The sequence below is a fragment of the Porites lutea genome, chromosome 7, assembly GCF_958299795.1.
Source record: "Porites lutea chromosome 7, jaPorLute2.1, whole genome shotgun sequence".
Taxonomy (NCBI): domain Eukaryota; kingdom Metazoa; phylum Cnidaria; class Anthozoa; order Scleractinia; family Poritidae; genus Porites; species Porites lutea.
In genome coordinates, this window is record NC_133207.1 from 8,604,300 (window position 1) to 8,625,721 (window position 21,422).

General features: G+C 37.8%; 2 protein-coding genes and 1 long non-coding RNA gene across 3 annotated transcripts in view; 2 read left to right on the forward strand and 1 right to left on the reverse strand.

The window, feature by feature from the left end:
* The window catches only part of LOC140943668 (uncharacterized), a 6,875-nt gene extending 6,855 nt beyond the window's left edge, over positions 1–20 (reverse strand). Inside the window, exon 1 of the long non-coding RNA XR_012166618.1 lies at positions 1–20. This exon is cut by the window's left edge and continues 120 nt beyond it. This is a non-coding gene — a long non-coding RNA (uncharacterized lncRNA).
* Positions 21–10,644: 10,624 nt separating this feature from the next.
* Positions 10,645–17,189, forward strand: LOC140944404 (uncharacterized). Its single transcript, XM_073393550.1, has 7 exons — positions 10,645–10,949; positions 11,751–11,904; positions 12,954–13,147; positions 13,601–13,891; positions 14,855–15,053; positions 15,806–16,404; positions 17,047–17,189. The coding sequence occupies exons 1-7, from the start codon at positions 10,784–10,786 to the stop codon at positions 17,187–17,189; spliced, it is 1,746 nt and encodes a 581-aa protein (XP_073249651.1). The 5' UTR covers positions 10,645–10,783.
* Positions 17,190–19,616: 2,427 nt separating this feature from the next.
* The window catches only part of LOC140943647 (uncharacterized), a 41,861-nt gene continuing 40,055 nt past the window's right edge, over positions 19,617–21,422 (forward strand). The window contains exons 1-3 of the mRNA XM_073392768.1: positions 19,617–19,847; positions 20,117–20,201; positions 20,932–21,066. Coding sequence (XP_073248869.1) covers positions 19,620–19,847; positions 20,117–20,201; positions 20,932–21,066 — 448 coding nt within the window. The 5' untranslated portion in view covers positions 19,617–19,619. The remainder of the gene's footprint in view (positions 19,848–20,116; positions 20,202–20,931; positions 21,067–21,422) is intronic.

Below are 21,422 nucleotides of genomic sequence, written 5' to 3' on the forward strand. Positions count from 1 at the left end.
ACTCTGGTGGAGCCCAGGCCCTCTCTATTGAAGGGCGCGCAAAATAATTGTTCGTCTTTTTCTAAATAGCGTAAAACGGCGTAATCCGAGATTTGTTCGGATCGTGTTTTCTTAAGAAATTTGTTCACTTTTTTCAGTGTTCTTGTTGTGTATAAAAGTACTCTTTAGAGCGTAGAAATCAGTGCATACTTTTTGTTTGTTATACTCCTCCCATATTAGTTGTTGGGACAAGGGCCTCGGAAGCAGGTGGAGGTGGGGGGTGGGGGGGTTTGAGGGGAAAGGGGCGTGATTCGCTGGCCAACCTCTACCACACTTGAACGAAGCTTAGCCACTCTAAGGCCTTTTTGGTAATTCAGAAGTTAAGTCAATTTTGGAGACCACAGAAAAGACATCCATTTGTTACAGAGCCTCTTCTGTTGTAGGGTACCTTTTTCCAAAATCAGACAGATATTAACCCTAACAGATAAGCAATGATGTGTGTACTGCTTCAATATTCACTGCAGCAGATAGGTGGCCATTAGAGAAAGTGGATGAGTATTCATTGGTGCAGTTAGCTGCATGGTCATTTGGGAAATTACCACGTATTAATTCACCCTAACAGATAAGCAATGATTGGTATACTGCTTCAATATTCACTGCAGCAGATAGCTGGCTATTAGAGAAAGCTGTTGAGTACATTCATATTGGTGCAGTTACCTTGTCATTAGGAAATTACCACATATTATTCACTGTAACTGGATAAGTAATGATTTGTGTACCGCTTGAATACTTACTGCAGCAGATAGCTGGCCAGTGGAGAAAGTCATTTGGGAAATTACCACATATTAATTTTCTGTCTGATTTTAGAAAAGGGCACCTTTCTCAGAGTCCCAACTATTGGCTAGAGTAGCTATCTAACGTTCCGTTATACAGTAGTGGTCATGCACGCAAGCATTGAAGTCATTGCACGCTGTTAGTTTATTGTTTTTCTGCTCCGGCCCATATAAGCTGTTAGGACAAGGGCCTCGGATGCAGGGGTGAGGGGAATAGGGGGAGAAGGGGTGTGGCTCATTAGCCAATTTCTACCATACTTGAAAGAAGCTTGGCCACTCTAAGGCCTTTTTGGTAATTTAGAAGTTAAGTCAATATTGAAACCACAGAAAAGACACACATTTGTTACAGACCCTCTTCTGTTGTAGGGTACCTTTTTCCAAAATCAGACAGATATATATATATATATATATATATATATATATATATATATATATATATATATATATATACTTACATACATCTAGCCGGATTTATGAAAACCGTACCATCGGACACCAGGAGCCCACACACCTTAAACTGACTCAACTAAAGTAAATATCGCCAAGAAACTCAGCTCTTACCCATGGTTCTCTTAAGATGACTCTCTTCTTGGTTCCTGATTAGCAAAAGAAACATTCAAGTCCATCAAAAAGACACTTTGGACTTGTCCATACACTCTAGCTGCTTAAAGGCCCTGAATGACGGAGGACGCCTGAGACTTAAGCAAGTTCTAAGCAGAGAATTCAAGGTTAAATCACCCCCCCCCCCCCCCGACTTCCTCCACCTCCCCAGCCTAGCACGTGCTTGAGGGGAATGCTTTCATTGGCCAATGGGCCTCAAACGTTACAAGAATTTGACATGACAAACTAAAGGCAGACATGACCAGTGCACTGACTCTCCCAGACCCAGACTAACGGAAGGTACAACGCTTTTGCAGCACCCTCCACCCCCTAGGGATTGACATGGAGGCCCCTTTCCAACCCATGGCGAGTTAGCTCAGGGACTGAATTTGACAATGAGACCAACCAGGACAGCAAGCCTCCTATGTTTTTTCTCACCGCAGAATATTCTGGTCCATTTTGAGGTATGTTTTCAAAAATTCGGCTAGACATACATGCATACATACATACATGTTTTATTAATTTGGAGCCTTATATATACAACAAAGAAAGAAAGTTATGAAACCCCCCTCCCCTCCCCCCCCCCCCCCCCCGCTCCCTCCTTATTCTTCACTACCAAATGAACAAACAATGAACTGATCTGGTATGGTTTATTCATATACTGGAAGTTCCGATTTGTTTTGATCTTTGGTTGCAAGACCGCTAATGTCGTGAACTTGTAATTAGCATGTGCACTCTGTGTCATACTTCTTTATGGAGAATTGATACCATCTTCGAGTCGTTTCGAAAAACAAGGAGTTGCTTCCTTTCATTAAATTAATTAAGCCCACCTTTCTATTAAGCGCCCTCTTCTCAAACGTATGCACCTCCCCCCCCCCCACCCAGAAGGGAGGGGGGGGGGCTCAAAAGAAGATTTACAGTAGCCATGGTTGTAAAGAGCAAAGAATAATAAATAGATTTAGCCATGGCTAAAAACGAAGCTCTCGATAATATTTATAGTTTGTTCAAACAAAATATAAAATCGTGTAATGCTAAGCGGCGAAGGCAATGTTGGAGAACGGTGAAAAACAACAAAAGGTCTTATTAGCAAAAAAGCAACTTTGCACGAGCACCACACGTTTTTGTACATATCTTTGCCAAGAACGAGAAGTCCAAAGACTACTGTAAAATTGATTTAAAACAACGTGTATTGTTTTTTATAACAATATTTCGGCTGGCCATACCAGCCTTCTTCAGGTTTACAGGTGTTACTGAACTTACGTAGCAATCACAATATTATGTAAATGGCGAATGTCGTGATAAAAGGGAGAGGCGGGAATGACGTACAACATAAAAACTGGAAAGGAAAAATACTAAGAATATGGATTACAATAATTCGTCGCGGCGGTTTAGGACATGAGGTTCAAGAGTCATGGCCTTATCTATGAAATGCGACTCCCTGGCCTTACGAATTGAGTTACGAACTGAGTTACGAACTGAGTCGCATTTGATAGATAAGACAAAGATAGATAAAGTAGCCTAATTTGGGAAGTGAAATTTGAAAAATTTAACTTTAGAAAATCATAGGGAATTTATCAGATTAGCTACGAAAATTGTACATGAATGGAAAATCATCTAAAATTTTTAAGCCGTCCTTAAAATTAATAGAAGTTCTAGGCAATATTTGCTTCTCCGAACAGATATTTTACAGAAAAGAACGTTGGGTGCCCCTGTTTTAATTTCCTGTCTATTAAATATCGATCTCTTTGTCGCTTCCCGGGATCCACCATTACAATTAATCACAAGAGATATATTTAGTTCGCTGTAATAGTCAACAAATCTTATTGGCTTACTAGCAGATGCAAGTTGACCAATGAATAATTTCAGCGCCTTTAACCTTTCATACCAGTTACGCGATTTATGGAGACGACGAACATTCTATATTAATAATGAAACGTTTCATCAATGATGTGTTGTTATGTTACATGAAAGGTAGGACTAAATGATTTATTGACTGATATTATTTGCTCTAACCGTAAACCCTCACTTTTTTTTTTTTTATCTCTTCGGCAGTTACCCCATTTTCCAATACAACGTCCGCTGTTTTAATTCCCCAATCGCCTTTTTCATTAAAACGATATTCCAAAGTTTGCCCTGTTTAATTAAGTTTACAGATATTTTCATAATAACATTTTGTAAATAAACTGAAGCTTTAAAATCTGCTGAAACTTCTGGATATCTCTTTGCGTCTTACGGGTTTTCACAAAAACGACATAAGCCCGCAATTAATTTGCAAATCAGAGACAACGTTATTAGGATGGACAGGAACCATTTGCAATACTCTTAATAAGCGAGTGCTATTGACTGCTCTTGGAATTTCTGGGCATTCAGTGTTGTTTTAAACACCTTCCCAAAAAGTTTGTTTCTACATTATTTAGATGTGCATTTAGCATTTATTTAGTAATAACTTTGATTAGGAAGCCTTCACCTGATTTAGACTTCGAAGCATTGCATTTCTTTCCCACAAAGGAATGCTCTACCCGAAGCGATTCGAGTGAATAAAACTTGAAAGCAGTTTCAGTATTACACTCAGTTTATTGCCATTGTCTATACAGAGGGAATTTTTAGAAATGCCTTCATTTTGTTTGTAGAAGTCTTAGGCAGGGTTAGTCATTCGCGCTCTTGCGTAATAGATCAGACGCCAAATATTCTGAATAATGCCACGTAAGCACACTCTATGATGGTTGTGGTTTATGCGCATAGTTCAGTCTCAACGTACGTGTGTTCTATACATTTTTCTACCTCACCGACTAAACCTACTTTACTGAAGCGTCAGTGTATAGTTAGCTCGAATGAAGTAATTATAACCTGAAAAATGTTTGACTTTTGCTTTTCTTTTCTTTTTTTCTTTGTAGCGTTTTTTTTTTGTTTTTTGTTTTTGTTTTTTTTTGTTTTTTTTTTTTTGGGGGGGGGGGAAGTTAGCCTTAAGACTACTACCAGCACACTCAAACATCTTTTCGGATATTTTTTTCCTGCGATTTTCTTATCATGAAGTTATGTTTTAGCTTTAGCCGGCATTACCAATGTCCACAACAGAAAATAATCAATAATTCTTGAGTTTCAATTCGTCGTTGTTATCAGGATGTAGGCATTTCTGCTCTCGTGAGTCCACTAATTGCCACCTACCTGTGTTCAGCAATGAAATATTAATCAAATTCCAACTACACAAAAGCTTCAGCTCTAGAAAACTCGTTCTAAGTCAGTGGCTATTGAACCATTAAATGCGGCGTGTGCATGCTCAAGTTTTAACGGTGCTTTCAATCACGAATTGGCAAGAAATCCAAAAGATGCTGGCTAGTTGACAATATGTCCTTGCAATTTGTCTTTTCCAGGATTGGAAATGTGAGCCTTTTACCAGGTAAGTGATTGCTTGACTGTTTGTTAACGGCAAAACAGACTGTGCTCTGTAATCTATCTGATGACTAGCCAGTTCACGCCTCGGATATTAAGCCTGTATTAACAGAAAATCACTGGTTAGTCGCACAAAGTGATGCTTAGCAATCTTTTTGCCTTTCTTTTAAATAACAGTTTAAACATGAGAGGACACAGAGGGTTTTTACTGGAATTACATCACCATGCAGAGTTATAAGCTTTGTGTGCACTTAATCCCATTTAATATTTCACACTCCTCGAAAGTGCTAACATCTCTGTGTCATGGCGAGACTTTTCAATGTATTAAATGTCAGCATACATTGCAAGACAATCTTCATTTCGCGCCAGAATAATTTTGTTTGCGCGCTTTTTAAGTACCTAAAATTACTCTGTTCCCCACAGCGCCTGCGTTGTTACTAGAGTACATTGCCTTGGCGTGGTGGATCTAGCATTTCACCTCATCGTCGCTTCTTTTTCTCGGGAATTGTTTATATTTGGACGTAGTAAGAATATATCAGAATGTGTGGTGGATGTGCACACTCGGCTACAACTAATACATGTGGCCTAATATCAAGGAAGGACTAAGGAATAAGTTAAAAGAATTGGTGGAGGTTGACATAAAGATGAAATTCTTTTAGCCGCTATAAGTCTTATAACCACTGCTACACTTTTTATTGTTACGTAATAAAGAGGGAAGGAGGTAACAGTAGGCTAACAAACATTCTTTGAACCCATTTTTTAGACCGATTTTTTCACAATATATTAGACAAAAGCCACGTAAGAGAACTCTTCCGCTTATTAGTGACAAATATTATACAAGGCCATTTCAATCCCATTCTAAACGTGGAGAACTTTCTATCTGGCTCAGCGCGTTAATGCACTGCCGCGTAGGCAAACGAGCCAAGCAAAAAACGAAGATAACAAGCCAAGAGAGTCACTTAGGTGTATGCAAGTAGACTCAGTCATTCTCTATAATTGAACTATGACAAGCGAGCGGAGTCAAAACTGCCGCCCAGTTGATGTCGACACCCAAGGGCACCCAACAAGTCATATGCTAGCCGTGTGATCAATCATATATCACCTAACCTAGCGCGCATATAAAATTGTAGGCATTTCTCAGTTTTGCTTGATGATCGATGTTCTCTACTACCACCATCGAGCCCAAACAGGGCAGAAATATGCATGACTCTTAAAATGGCATTTACCATAATCTGAGTTGCTGTACATGTGGTGTAGGAGAAAGTCTTTGTGTAATATATAGGGTTGAGCCCTTGCTGATTTTAAAATTTTCCATAACCTTGTTATAGCGTGAAACACAGCTCTGTTATGCAAAGTGAAGCAAAAAAGGCAAGCATATAAATTTTTGCTGTGTTCGAAGCTACAATAACGTTTGCGTGCAAATATGTGAATTGTGGTAGATTAAAATCTAACACAATTATTAAAATAGGCTCCTGGGTAGACAAAAATCTTACGGACGGCTAGTTAAACTTCCGCAATTTAAGTTGCATCTTAAAAAAAAAAAAAAACAAACTGAATTCTCAAGTTTGACGCACTCCAGATGATTATAAATGCATTTCAAGGGTCTCCTTTTTTGTCTCCAAGGCCTTCTTAGACATATGGCCCTTGAGCTAAGAGCTCGCTTACACTTACATTTGTAAAGTTTCTTAACTATGATTTTTTTAGAAATTGACTATCTCTATCATGTAAAGGATCAGTGCCAATTCGATTTACTTTATTCCTCAAACCATATTCAAGTTACTTCTTTTTATTACACCGCAATTTAGTTTTCTTTATAAACTACCCCTTTAATCAATAACTATTGATCGACTCGAAACTTTATCTACTGCTGGTGACAACAGAACGTCAAATTAAGACCTTCTGGCCTGAAATCTTCAACCTCTACTCTCTTTATTCAACCTTTATTCAAAAATTTGTAGTCCTGCTATCATCTTCATAGTTAATATCCGTGATCTTGGACAGATATTACTTTAAGCGCTATAAATACTGGTTTATCGAGCCGTGTTATTCAGATACAAATACGGCATGAACATTACAATTAATTATTCGGATTGATACGATTTGCAAGTTATAGAGGGTTGTGGCAAAGACTGGTAAACAACAAATCAAGTAGCCTCACAAGATTATGTTTAACAGCTGTTTCTTTCTTTATTTGCTTCAGTTTTAGTTTTCGCTTTGCTTCAACTGGCCAACGCGCAAAACAGTAAGTCAGTCTTTGAACTTTTATTTGTGTTATTATTATAATATATTCTTATTCTTCTTATTATTATGATTGTCATCAAGTTTTTGCTTGAAAGACCGGTGAAACAACGGGTTTTGGATAGTCTTTTTAATTAAGAGGGTGCTAATGGGGGTACTTAGTTCTCAGTTAACTACTAATTTTTCGGCCAAAAATCAGTTAACTACTATTTTTTTGGCCAATTCTCAGTCAACTACTAATGTTGGATACCTATCAACTTTCACTTTCCTACAGCGCATATTATTCCGTCATAACCCGAATTTTCTTTACTTTAGCACGTCAATCAATTTTGGGGGTAGGCCCTACTAAATTCAGGTTTAAACTTACATGAATTCACAGAAACTCCGCCACTATAGAACCATTTATAAGTAACTGAAAATATAGAAATTAAAAGAATTAACATAATTATCTTACCGAAGTAGTAAAAATGGGTAAGCGATAGCTATTAAGACTACTATTAACCAGTTTTTGCTGTAAGCACAAATTCGATTGAGCCGTATAACCATCAACGTACACCCAGATGCACCGGTCTTGATCTCGTACTGATCTTCCCAACCTGGTCATGCATATGTTCTGCTACAAACTTCTTCAATGTCACCTTCTTTATCACTTTCAGTTCATTATCTGAATCATTCTCGTACTTAACTGGTTGCTGTATATCCTGTATCTTGTTGTTGCCTAAGTTTCAATCAATTTTCAATCCTTGCAGTCCATTGCAACAGACAGACGACGGGAAACAATGTCAATATAAAAAAATAACAAAACTAGACTAGACCAATATTTTTTGGCATTCAATTAATGCATTAAAAAAAAAAGTTTTAGTTTTTTAAAAAGATAGCAAATAGCATGACATCGTCCCGCTTTATCGATGTTGAGTTTATTCGCTTCTTATAGTTCGCTGTCAAACAGGTCGAAAGTTCTCTATCCAGTCCACCCCCATCCCAACTTCATCTTCTCTTGTCACTGTTTGCACCGATGGGAGAGCCAGTTGAGACTGTTGAAAAACCCTTGAAAGTATTTGATACGGGACAATTCGACTTTTTGTGAGTGTAGCCCAGTTCGAATTCCTAGTTCTTTTAAGCGATTCCTTCACTGTGGTTCCAAAGTCTTGGGCGTAGTTCAAAGCTCTAAATGTTTTGTGTTGAAGTGAGAAATCGCGTGTAGGTTTTCCACCTGCGTTGTCAGAGAGTTTTGTGTACCTCGATACAGACTTTGTCGACATTCTCTTTCGCGTCCCTCAATGTTTCCTTTACAAATATTGTTTCTCGTTAGTAAAAATTCCATGTACTTAAAAAAAAAACGCTGATTTCTTTTTGGCCAGATCCAATGCCGGCTAAGAGTCACAGCTTTTTTCTTTGGTTAGCAATGTTTAACTTGACGACGATCTTGGAGTTGTCTACAACCAGTTCTATGACTGAGGCTTTCTGTTTGCCGGGTACTGCTCTGGTGCCTTTTTGCATATACTAATATCAGTTAATGTACCATTAGGTTATTAGTGGGACAGAAAAAAGTCAGAAAATAGCGTTTCTGTTTGGAAAACTTTGCTGCTTTATTTAACATTAACGATCGTATTCAGTATAATTGATAGAATCTCACTTAACTGTTAACTTTTCATTTCTCAGTTAACTACTAATTTTGTGGTCAATTATCAGTTGACTACTGTTTTTTTTAGGCCAAATATCAGTTAACTACTAACCCCATTGGCACCCTCAATTAACATAATATACTTCGGCTGGGTCTTTGAAAAGGGATTTCAAAAAATATTATCTTAGAATTAATTTACCATTTTTTCTTAAATTATGGTTATGCTAAATAAAATCACTATAATTACTCCTTACAGCTACTTTAGTACCCAGTCTTCTGAAAGATTCTCCAATATCGAGTTGTACTAACAATAAGAAATAAGTGTTAGCACAACTCAAAACCTTAAACGTGGACAAAATGGCTTCCAAATGGCTCTAGAATATAATCAAGAAACATGCAGTAAATAACAGAACAAAAACACAAAGCGAGTCATTTTAATTTAATTTTTTGCCAAAACATGGAATTTAGGACGTATTTTGTGTATTTTCATACATTCTCTTCTAAATCCAAAGTCAAACTACCTCCCACAAAGTTTGGGTCACCTGTGTTGAAATTTAAAAGGTTTGCCAATTCCAGATTCCCGCGTTCCAGATTACCGTCAACAAAATGGCGGATGAGGTAAATTTGTGTCAGGTCTCTCCTCAACCACTTTGGCTCTCTTATTCGTTACTGTAAAACCATGACCACCTTGATAATGGCGGTTGCAAATCTTCATCCTTAAGCAAGAACAATTTTAGGGTGGCATCAGTATCCTCGATAATATGGCTTAGGATTCTGACCATCGTTCTCGACGAAATGCAATAGTGTATTGTGGCCGAGAAAGGAAAGTCTTATTCCTCACACCTGACCGAAACTTACTAGCTGCCAAGTATTTTAACAAAATTAATTAGTTGAAGGACGAAACTATATAATGATGTGAAACAGGGCCCTCAAAGGTGAGCCTCTTCTGCGATTTAATTATTTACATCGCTGTACATGGCTATATGGCCGGTAACCGGTCAAGGTTACTAAATGACCGGCAGTCCTATGTTGTCAGTAAATTTCACAAAATCGAAAAATCCGAGCTAATCTAAATTATCATATGTCGATTAAGAAAAGTCAAGCGATCTTAAAATGCTTTTATTTAAAGATCCCAAGTCTAGCGTTTGGTTTACGCTTGGCTCAGAAGACGAAACCATGTTTTGTGACACTTCGAACTGTTTTCTCAGTTCGACTGCCAGTCAAGGTTTTCAAAACACTATGTGACCGGCAGTCCTATATTCTCCGTAAATTTCACAAATCGAAAAAAATATCCAGCTAAATCAAGCTATCATGTATTGATGAAGAAAAGGCAAGCGAAATTTACTGGTAAGGTAAATAAATGCCTTCTATTGAGTTATTACTAATAAATTTTAATTCAAATTGTACATAACTTTCAATGGGAATAAATCCATCTTTTATTTGAAACATATGTGCAGTACCAAATAAAGAACAACCGGCAAAACATATTTGCAAGTTATGTTTACAATGTGAATTGTCGTTTCTATGTGCAATAAAATGTAGTTATAAGAAATTACATGTATGAGTGAGGTTCAATTAACCCCGGAAACCAAGGCATTTACAATTACATTACAATATAATTTTGCAGGGAAAAACCAAATCAGGGAAAAGCATTAATCCAGACACGTTTATAGGTAGAAAGATTTAAAGTAGTATGAGAGCTAAGGGACGGACCATTAGAAAACTTATGGGGGGGGGGGGGAGTACAAAAAAAACAAAAATTCGCGCAAGGGAAAATGAAATGAAAAAAAATTCTTGCACGCCAATTAACCCTAAAAAATATTCACGCTATGGCCTAAAAAGGTTCATACAAGGAATATGATAACGAAAAAAAAAAAAAATCCTGCGGCTCGAAAATTCCCCTCCCCCCCATCTTTTCTAATGGTCCCTCCCTAAATGTCATGTATTCTTGAAAATTATTTCAGCGTTGAGACTGGTCGGAGGATCTAGGAGCTCGGAAGGAAGAGTTGAAGTATTTTATGATAACCAGTGGGGAACAGTTTGTGATGATTACTGGGATATAAATGATGCACGTGTTGTTTGCCGTCAGCTCGGGTATCCTGGTGCTATTAGTGCTCCAATGTCTGCCCGATTCGGGGCTGGAAGTGGTCAAATCTGGCTGGATGATGTAAATTGCCAAGGCGATGAAACTTCAATTGTCTATTGTGGGCATAGAGGGTGGGGCATCAATAACTGCGGTCACTCTGAAGATGCTTCAGTAGTATGTTATGGACTAGGATCTGGAGGTAAGAGCGTGCATGCTTTCTTAAATATGATGCAAGTGAGAGAAAGCTAGCTTTTAAAAATATTCCACTTTTAGCTTCTTTGCCCAGCATTTTTATTAAATAAATAAACAAATATTTAGTGATGAAAGTTGATGCACAATGTTTCTGACTGCTCAGAGGTCATTTTCAAGTGTGAGTAAAATACAAAATAATAGTTTTCACTGCATTTACTAATTGTTGTATATTTAATTATGCTAATTTTGTACTTTACTCTTACTTGAAAATGACATAAGAGGTTGAAACGTTGTGACTTTTCAGTATTAACTTTTATCACAAATTGCATATCCAAGAAATTTCAAATGAAAGTAATAGATAGTAATAATGATTAAAATAGTTATAAATTATAGTTATTAGTAATTTTATTATAATAATAGTGGTAATAATAGTAATTAATAAGAGTAATCATTGTTATGATCATAACAGTAATAAAGACAGTGATAACGATAACGATAATGATTTTATGATAGTGGTCGTGGTAGTGATACAGAAAATTGCCAGTGTATATGCCTAAAGGGCTCTAAAAATGTTATGAATTGTAAAACATGAATTTCTAGCAACTCTAGGTGTTTCACTCAGTATTTTGCAGAATTGTGTAGAATTTTAAAAATAGTGTGCTTTCTTGCATCCATGCACCCTGTTAGTAGCCCTGCTGAGACCTATTTGATAAAGTAAATGTGTATCATATAATCTGTTTTGTTGTTCTAAAATAAAATATTTACATTTCATGATCATCATTGAAGGTCTCGAAATCTTCCCCTCTAGGTTGCTCCAGGACAATAAATGGTACGTATGGAAATATTGACATTAACAGTACAAGCGGCTACTATGAAACGTGTCAGTGGACCATACTAAGTGCCAGTATACCCCAAGCGGTGGCTTTGGTTTCCGTACAAGAATTAAATCTCGTCTCTTGCAGGTAAACTGAGTGACGTCATAAATTCTCGTAAGAAAAGAAATGAATAGAAATACGTTGTAGCTCTTTGTGAATCTGAATAGCAGATGATAATCTTACTGGAAAAGAAAAGTGATGTCTAGAGGTATAAAGTCAAGACATTTTTACTATACTAGAACTGGCTAACAAAATGCAAATTCCAGCACTTGATGGATAGGACCTTCTGTAAAATATGTCATTCTCAACAATGTTGTATTTTGAATTTCCTGGAGGTTGATGTTTCATTGACATTTCACTGATTAACTTCTCTGGACCTTTCTTAATAACTCCTAACTCCTGATTATTATTATTATTATTATTATTATTATTATTATTATTATTGTTATTATTATTATTATTACTATTGTTATTATTATTATTATTATTATTATTATTGGTACTATTATTACTATTATTATTTCGGGTGAGCAAAATGCGTGCCTGCAGTCGTATTCTTGGAGGGGTGGTCAGCGGCACTTTCTTGATGTAAAGCGGGTTTTTCCAAAATTCGTTCACAGTCTTGGGATGTTTTTGTTCTTCCAACAAATATGCATGGTATGTGGCCGCAAAGGCCCTGGTGTTAAGTTGAAGGTCTATCTGATATCCCTGCAGTAATCTCGAGAATAAGGTAACTTTCTGATACATCTGGAGCAATGTTTGTTCGATATTTTGATTCGTAAACATCCACACATAATACGAAATTTTGTCCTTTTGAATAAAGTAGTCGAACTCAATCTGACTCTTGTTTACCTCGCTGTTCAATTCAATTTCCGCCTTGATGATTCCAGGGTAATTTCCTCTGTTGATGCTGAAACTAAAAGGAGTTTATTCGATTCTTCACTTACATATTCACTATTCACTCACAGCATCAGTAGTCACATGTAAACGCAAATGTTCCCCCGCAATTCCTGACTATTGGTTACTGCTAGTCATTATTGAGCATAACAAACTTTGTGCTAGCATTGCAAACAAGGAAGTTTGGATAGTGTACAGAACACTTTAGCCGATGTGATTGTCATGTTTTAATCACACAGCGAATATGTGAAGATCACTGATGGAGGCGGTAACCAGATTCTCAACCATAGAGGGTGCGTACCGTTTACCACAGAGAATTTGTTGGATGTACAGTTTGGCTCGTCCGGTAACATCTCAATTCAAGTTTATTTAGGAAATACTCAAAGCAGCGTGAAAATCAAGTTTGCTATTTTGAAGAACAGCATATATTCAGGTACGTTTTAGTCACAGACATTTTTACTGTTTCTTAATTAAAGGAGCTAAATATTGTAGAGCATGACAAATAGACCATAGACAATATTTGGGTCTTATGCCAACTGGTACATCGACTGTTTTCCAAATAATTTGAAATTACAATCTTCTATGTTATTACTTATTAAGTCTATTTGTCTACAAGTTGATGATTGGAAGCTCTAAAAATAACAAAAAATTATCCGAGAAAATGCTTTTGAAAACAAGAAAAATAAACTTGGTTTAAATTTAACCCCGGGTTAAGCGCTAATAGGCCTTCGAACAACTGGGCACTGGGTAGAATAGACTTTTTGCATGATACACGCATGGCTTCGATGGAAGAGAAGCAATATTACGTGGTATTTCAGGAGTAAACAAGTGATAAAATATGCCAATACGAGTAATCTCTGTTCCTTTTATTTTACCTTTTTTTCAGCTTTACCGCTATCAGGATGGAATGTGACTGTTTTGATGTCCAGTTATTTTGGTTTTAGTATTCAGTGGTCTTCGCTTCGCACGAACGTTGGCCGGACTGCCAGGTTTTACTTGATTCTTATTAATAGTCCTGCGGGAAATTTACTAGCTGTAGAAACTGTCCCAGGAAGTGCGACAACTAAAGATATCACCGGGCTAAGACCATCCACAAGGTACAGAATTGGCGTGTATGGAATTGACGAGACTGGACAAGCCTACAAAACCAGTGAAAGTCTGGCTTCCACCACTTATGGTAAACTACAAATTTTGCATTGAATTCTGTTTCTTGTTACATGAAAATTGAGGTTGAAGGGATTTTAACCTAAGGACATGACATGCCTTGGTTCCCTAATAGCAACTGTGCTAATGTAATGGCTATGGTGATAATCTTCAGGAAACATATTTATCGTCGTTTGACTAACAGCAAAGGGCTTATTGGTACTTGGCATAACTAATTGTTGAATCAATTTTGTGGACCCCATTAAGTAAATGATGTTGTAGGGATCAGGGTCACTGTTAAACACCAGCTGACCTATAATTCAAGACCGGTCACGTCACCGTCTCGAATACGGAAAGTTTGGTTTGAAAAGATTATGATTCCATCGAAGAAATTAAAAGGAAAGGATCATCCAGATTTAATATCCTGGGGCACTGAGAAGATACTTTGATATGGAAGTAAGCGCCACGAAGGTTCATATTACCTGCTTTTAGCCCCACTTCCATACATGAACTGCAGCTCACTCTCAGCTCGCTAATATTAAACCATAGCCGGACACAACTTACATGTAACCTACTAGGTTTTTTAATAAAATTATCGAATGGAATCAGAGAAATTTATTGCCTTTTTCTTCTGCAATAATAAAAATTTACCCTATCTTTAGCGTAAGATAAGAAAAGACCTTCGTTGTATATCAAACAATCTTTTAAGAGTGCGATTCGCACCATGGACATCGTACGTTACTAATGTTCTTAATTGTAGCTGTAATTGCTAGGCTTACCTTTCGTGGAAGTTTTTTTAACTCATTGTTTTATGAATGATTAATTACACATAAGTACATACTTTCTTGGTTATAGTTTTACGGTGAATTTTTAATTCGAGCTAAATTTATTTATTTTTATATCTAGTTTCCCCAATTAGCTTCATTAGCTAAATACTCTTGACACGTAAGTAAACTTTATGTATGTAACTATTTATTAATTTTTCTTTTTCATATAGTATTTTGTGGGTCTCGACCAAGCGCTAGTGGTCGAATTGTTGGTGGTTCAGTCGCAAGAGTTAATAGCTGGCCGTGGCAGGTGATGTTGATCAGATCGTCTGGAGACCAGTTTTGCGGCGGATCGTTAGTAGACCCTTATTGGGTGGTGACCGCTGCACATTGTGTCAGCGGAAAATCGCCCTCTTCTATCAAAGTAAAGTAAGTTACGCTTGATTTATTTCAAAACCAGAATAATAATACTCGACTTTAGGAACTCCGGGGAGAATAGGTACAAGCTTTGGGCAAAGTAATTTCTGGGGTTGTTTGCGTGGACAAGCTTTATTTATCATTGCTCGTGGTATTCAAGGCAATCATTAGCCAGTCATCAAGCAACGGTCGTCCCTTCCCTCCCCCCCCCCTCCCCCTTTCCCCAAATGATCCTAGAAATCGTTGCGCTGGAAGCTTGTACCCACTTCTTCTGATAACTTCTGGAGTGAATTGCTGCTTACCTTGATTATTTTGTTGACCCTATGTTCACGATTCTAATTATTGGGTCTCTCTATCCTGACAGCATGCAGTAGTAGGCTGGGATTTCTGATTCTGTGCATGCAATTTGTGGGATTCTGGCGCGTTGATATCTTGTTTTAATTAATCTGCGATCAGGGGTAAAAAAAAAAACAATAATTGTAATAATTATAATAATTTAATTAATTAATTAATTAATCATCAAGAACGATCACATTGGTCCTGTTTTAAAAGGATAGTCATTATTAAGGATCGTTTGCATTTAATCATACTCAGTCCTTGTTGGTTTCATCGTCATCATCATTATGATCATCATCATCGTCGTCGTCTTCGTTATCATCATCATCATCATCATCAGCGCCATTGTCGTCGTTTATTATAGTTGCTATAGTTTTTTAAATATTAATTTTGAATTGTATTTACTTTTGTCTTATTTATTTTTCAAGGTTGGGAGCTCACTACAGAACAACCAGCAGTGTTGGAACAGAACAGGAAATCGGGGTTTTACAGATTATCAGCCATGAAAATTATTATGACCCGTTGAGCTATAGCAACGACATCGCCCTGATTAAACTCTTAAAACCTGCAAATCTTGGAGTAGGCATCGGGCTTGTCTGTCTGCCTGATATGCGCCACGCTCTCCCTTTTGACAATTTAAACAAAAAGTGCTGGATAACAGGCTGGGGTACACTGTCGTCAGGTGGGTCCCAGCCAAATACACTCATGGAAGCTGAGATACCACTGGTCTCCAAGCAACGTTGTCTGAATTCCTACCCTGGAAAGATTGATGATTCGATGCTATGTGCTGGCCTGGATGCAGGAGGAGTTGACACTTGTCAAGGCGACAGTGGTGGTCCACTGGTGTGTGAGTTCAACGGTACATGGTTTCTTGAGGGTGTGACAAGTTGGGGTCACGGATGTGCGTATGCTTCAAAGTATGGAGTATATGCTAAGGTTAGAGAACTGAAATCATGGATAACGAACCATATTTATCAAGCAATACCGCCTGCTGTTTCGCCACAGAACCAATCGGTGTCCGCGCTAGGTAAGTATTAGCTCTTACATAACCTTTTCTTGGAACTTAAATGTCCCCTTTCTGTCATCATCTAGCCAACATTTTTTTACTAGCAAAAGTTCAATGACTCTAAACAAAACATGCAATCGTAACATTGTCAGTGCTACCGCTTTTATAAACGCTGGGGATTTCTTTATTAAAAATATATTTTGCTAGTGATGTTTGGAAGAAAATGAATTAGTATAATGATAATGATTGGTAGTGATATTTGGCATAAATACCACGAGTGATATTTCGAAATTGTTATACGTAATTTTGTTACACGAAAATTTGACACAATTTTAAAACATCATGAGTGGTATTTATGCCAAATATCACGTACTGATCATGCTGTTATTTGCTTATACTACTGCCCGCAAAAGGTTTGTAATTTTCACATGTAGGTATTTCAAATTAAGCTGAAATACCACTGCTCTAAGCCAATCAAATTGCAGAAATTTCACACGTAGTAGTATAATAAATAAATGAACGAAAGAACGAACGAATGAGTAAATAGATGACTGAGAGAACCAACGAACGAATGAAGAATGAATAAATAGATGAATTAATGTATGGGTGGACGGACAGGAACGAATGCATCAATTAATTTATTAGTTTATTTTATTTGCTTAGTGTGGTGCACGTTTGACAATGGATTATGCTCCGGATGGAACCAATCCACTTCAGATGACTTTGATTGGACACTTTCGTCTGGTTCAACACCATCATCATCTACTGGCCCATCTTCTGGGCAAGGGGGATCAGGTCAGATTTAGTTCAATTAATTTCTCTTATTCACAAATCCATTTTCAATACAGAAGAAATGAAGCTTTAATGAAGTTCCCGTATTCATTGGCATGAAGTATATTTTAGTCTACGTTACACGTATTATTTTTGTTACCAAACAATATTAAGTGTCCGTAGCCATATATTGCAATGAATTAAAATTTAATCTATAATGGGCGTAAACAGCTAACGACTCGCCTTTTAGTAATCAACTAGCATGAACAGTTTATATCTTATATAGATTTTTTATGTGCTTTTCAGTCAACGTAAGCTGTAAGAAAATAAAGATAACTCTTTTTCGACATTTTTGTTAAAACAAACAAAAACATCAACAGCAAAATACAACATAAAGTCGGTCATGTGTGTCACGTGTGTCACGTGTGTCACGTGTGTACCATGTTGAAGGTATCCGGCCACTCTGACAACAGTTCTAAAATTTGGCCCAGAGACAATCTTTTTGGTCCTTAACATGAAAGACAGTTTTTTTTTTGCCTTCGTTTTCATCGCGAAATTCTGAATATTTTTGCAGAGCTCCTATGTTGCCCAGTATCCGGCCACAACAATAACAACGTAATTATACATAAATTTGACAGGCAAGCGACTTATAAGCTTCTCTTGCACTTGCAAAGTCACTCTGGCATTCGATTCCAAAAATGTAAATCGACCTGGGAACCTAGCATCGTGAAACAAAACATAACAAATAATAACTGGGATATGGTGGGGAAAACTACGCGAGCGGCTGACCTAGGTTGGAAATGTGGAGAAAAAAAAAGAAAAGAAAAACGGAGCTAACAAAAAACACAAAATTCTGATCTTTTTTCCAATAAAATGCAAGCTCAACAAGCCAATCTTCGAACCGTTTTTTTTTTTTTTTAATAAAAAACAAAACAAAACAACAACAACAACAACAAACAACAAAAACTGGAGGAGGGCCCTTCCGACGGTCAAAGGTCACTTTGCCATTTAGTATTATTTTCTTTCTTGGGTATTGATGTCAACGGGAGCAAGATACTGTCTCCCACCCGAGTGTGAGTAATTTGAGTCTCAGGCCATTTCGCTATCTTTCAACGGTAACACGGAGTCCAAACCAAGGTTCTGTCAATGGCTTCAGACGGGAAAGGTTGCAGAGATTTGCGACCTTTGATTCTCTCTCGGTGCAAAGGCGTCTTAAAGCAAGATAACGAATGGAAAGGAGAACTATCGCGTCTTACCTGGTGGGAATTTGGAAGCGACTGGAGCCGTTAGAGCGAATTTACGGCCGTTTTCCCTCGGTGGATCCGTCGGGCCGCTTCGCTGGAGTCCCCAACTGGGAGCGTCTTCGTTTTAGTCCATAGGGTCTTCGTTTTAGTCCAAGGGGTCTTAGGTCTTAGGTCTTCGTTTTTGGGTCTTCGTTTTAGTAACACCCCAATCTTGGTAAACCTTTATATAGAGAGAAACCGTTTACAGTACAACCAATAAAACGGCCATAAATCGGCCCATAGACCACACGGGAGAGACGTAACACACATTTTATGTGAGGTAAGCTGTTTTTTGTTGAAATCCTTTGATTTTGGTAGGTTACGGAAACGATAGGTGTTTTTTTTTTCCCATACAAATCCTTCCATTTCGAATGTTATGCAACGATGTCGATGTTCGCCGATGCTTATATTTCGAGCTTGGGCCACCTGTGGTCTGACCTGTTGATTTCTTCATGCTCAGTCCCCACATTTGGGCTGCCGTTTTCTACCACTAATTCCTCTTTCTTGACTTTCACATCTCTCAATCCCTTTACACAAGCCGTGCCAACGAAATCAATTCGCCTTTGAATTTCCATAAGGAGTTGAGTAGAATTACATTATACAGATTATATTACATATCCTAATCTTTAACTACGTGTACTGTTATAGATATGAAATAAATTTTGCCCGGATAGTACGCAGCTTATTCATCGATTCTGCACAGCAAAGAAAAACTGGCCGGATACTGGGCACCTGACATCAATACTTAGTGAATGTTTCTGGCCTCCGTTATTCCAAACAAATTGAATTTCAAGAAGAATTTATGAATTTTCTGACAACCTGACTTCTTTAAGTATCTTCACTTTAAATATAAAACAGTTTCTTTAAAAATATCACATATTACCAATCCTTATTTGAACACCACCAGTTTTACTGCCCAGTAAACAGCGTAAATATTTGCCATGAAAAGTTTACTCACCTTAACAGACCGGCGTCTTCTGCAACTGTTTCGCCGGCTGTAAACCCGCCAAAACTTGCATTTTAAAGCTGAAATCTTCAGCTTCTATTCGAAATACGGGCGGTTTTTGTGGCCGGATACTGGTACCGGCCGGATACTGGGCAACATACTGTATCGTTCTTTGTTGACTGTTACAGTAATGTTTACTTATATGTGCCTCTTCCCCTTTCCTTTAAGGAAATTATATGTACATTGAAACATCCTCTCCAAGAAGACCCGACGACAAAGCGAAGCTTGTTCTTACTGTTCCAAACAACGGAGAAATGTCGTGCCTTTCATTTTACTATCATATGTATGGAGCTTCAGTGGGAACTCTTAACGTCTACAGCGGAAACAGCAAAGTTTTTAATATTTCCGGACAACAGAGTAATTACTGGATTGTAGTGGAGAGAAATATTATTCTGAATGGATTGGTAAGAGGAAAAAGTGTGCTAACGCGTACGTAATTCTAGCTAGCGTATCGTTATAGTCGTCATTATCATCATCGCCATCATCATCATCATCATCATCATCATCATCATCATCATCATCATCATCATCATCATCAACATCATCATCATCATCATCATCATCATCATCATCATCATCGTCATCATCATCAACTTCGCCACGACCATAAGGGAGTATAAGCAGATAGAAAGTGTCAGGTATATTGCTAACTACAACTCAACACTTTCCGCAGGTAATATTCGAGGGGATTGCAGGAAATTCATTCACTGGGGATATCGCGATTGATAGTGTAGAAATAAACAGTGGAAACTGTCCAGGTAAAAGGAAATCGATTTGTATACAGTGTTTTTTTAGCCTTCACACCGGCTCACTTGCGTGGAAATTCACTTTCCTTGCGCGCTGGTACCCGTAGCTCCGCTGACCAAATTTCCACTCACTGTCACAATTGAGACCGCTTGCGGGCTATAATTTAAAAAACCCTAAACATTAATCTTTACCTGAATATTTTTATTTTATACGCACTCTTCCGTTATTCTGGCCTACTCATACAATGCGTTTTTGTGTAATTACCTTTGCGTTCAGCGGCGGACCCAGACTTTCAGATAAAGGTTGAGTTCCACTGAAGCGTTCTTGGCTTCGCACGTTAACGCACGTAGATTTTGATCACGTAAATAAAATAGAGGCAATAGGCAATAGCTGAGCTTAAACGAGAAGTTGAGTGAGGTTCAACTTTTACGCTCGCGAGCTACCTTTCGTGCATTGCCACTTTTTTTTTTGCACACGTAAATTTTACGCAGGTAGGCACGTAAAAATTACGCGACACTGGAAATACAACCCCAAGGGTGAGAAGGGAAAAGGAGGGAGGGTTGGGGTGGGTGGGCCGATCATGCTGTGGTCTAAGACAGTAGGGGGAGGGGGGGGGGGGGGGGCTCCCGTGAATCCGCCACTTCCGGTGCAACTCGTCTTGTCAATTATCATTCATCTTGATACGTGGAACGATCCGTCAAGTTAAATGACACGTGGTTTATTTACCTGATTCGCTTGTAGTATCCTGTGATTTCGATAATGGATTGTGCTTTGGGTGGAGCCAGTCGAGGCAGGATGTATTTGACTGGACGCTGTACTCTGGCCCCACACCTTCGTCAAATACTGGACCATCCTCGGATCATACAAGTGGATCAGGTTTGCTGCCTTTTGAAATTTATTCTTTAACATTTTCTCTCATTTACTTCATGAAAATATATAATTATCAGTATAAATTCGTTGAATGTAGATTAAACTTTAGAAGATATTTATCTGCTCAAAACTGGCGTTTATAGGCATTTAACTCGATTGCTGTGCGATATATAAACGAAATGAACTATGAAGTATATTAATAGTTGTAACAAGGTACAAAAGCGGAATGAGGGATTGCGTTACTGTGTGACAGTTACGCTGTCATGAAGTTCTTGAGTATGAATCTGTTCCTGTAGGGGCATTAACTTGCTAATTCGTTAAGTTTGTTAAGGCCACATAGTTATTTTCGACAGATTATAAAG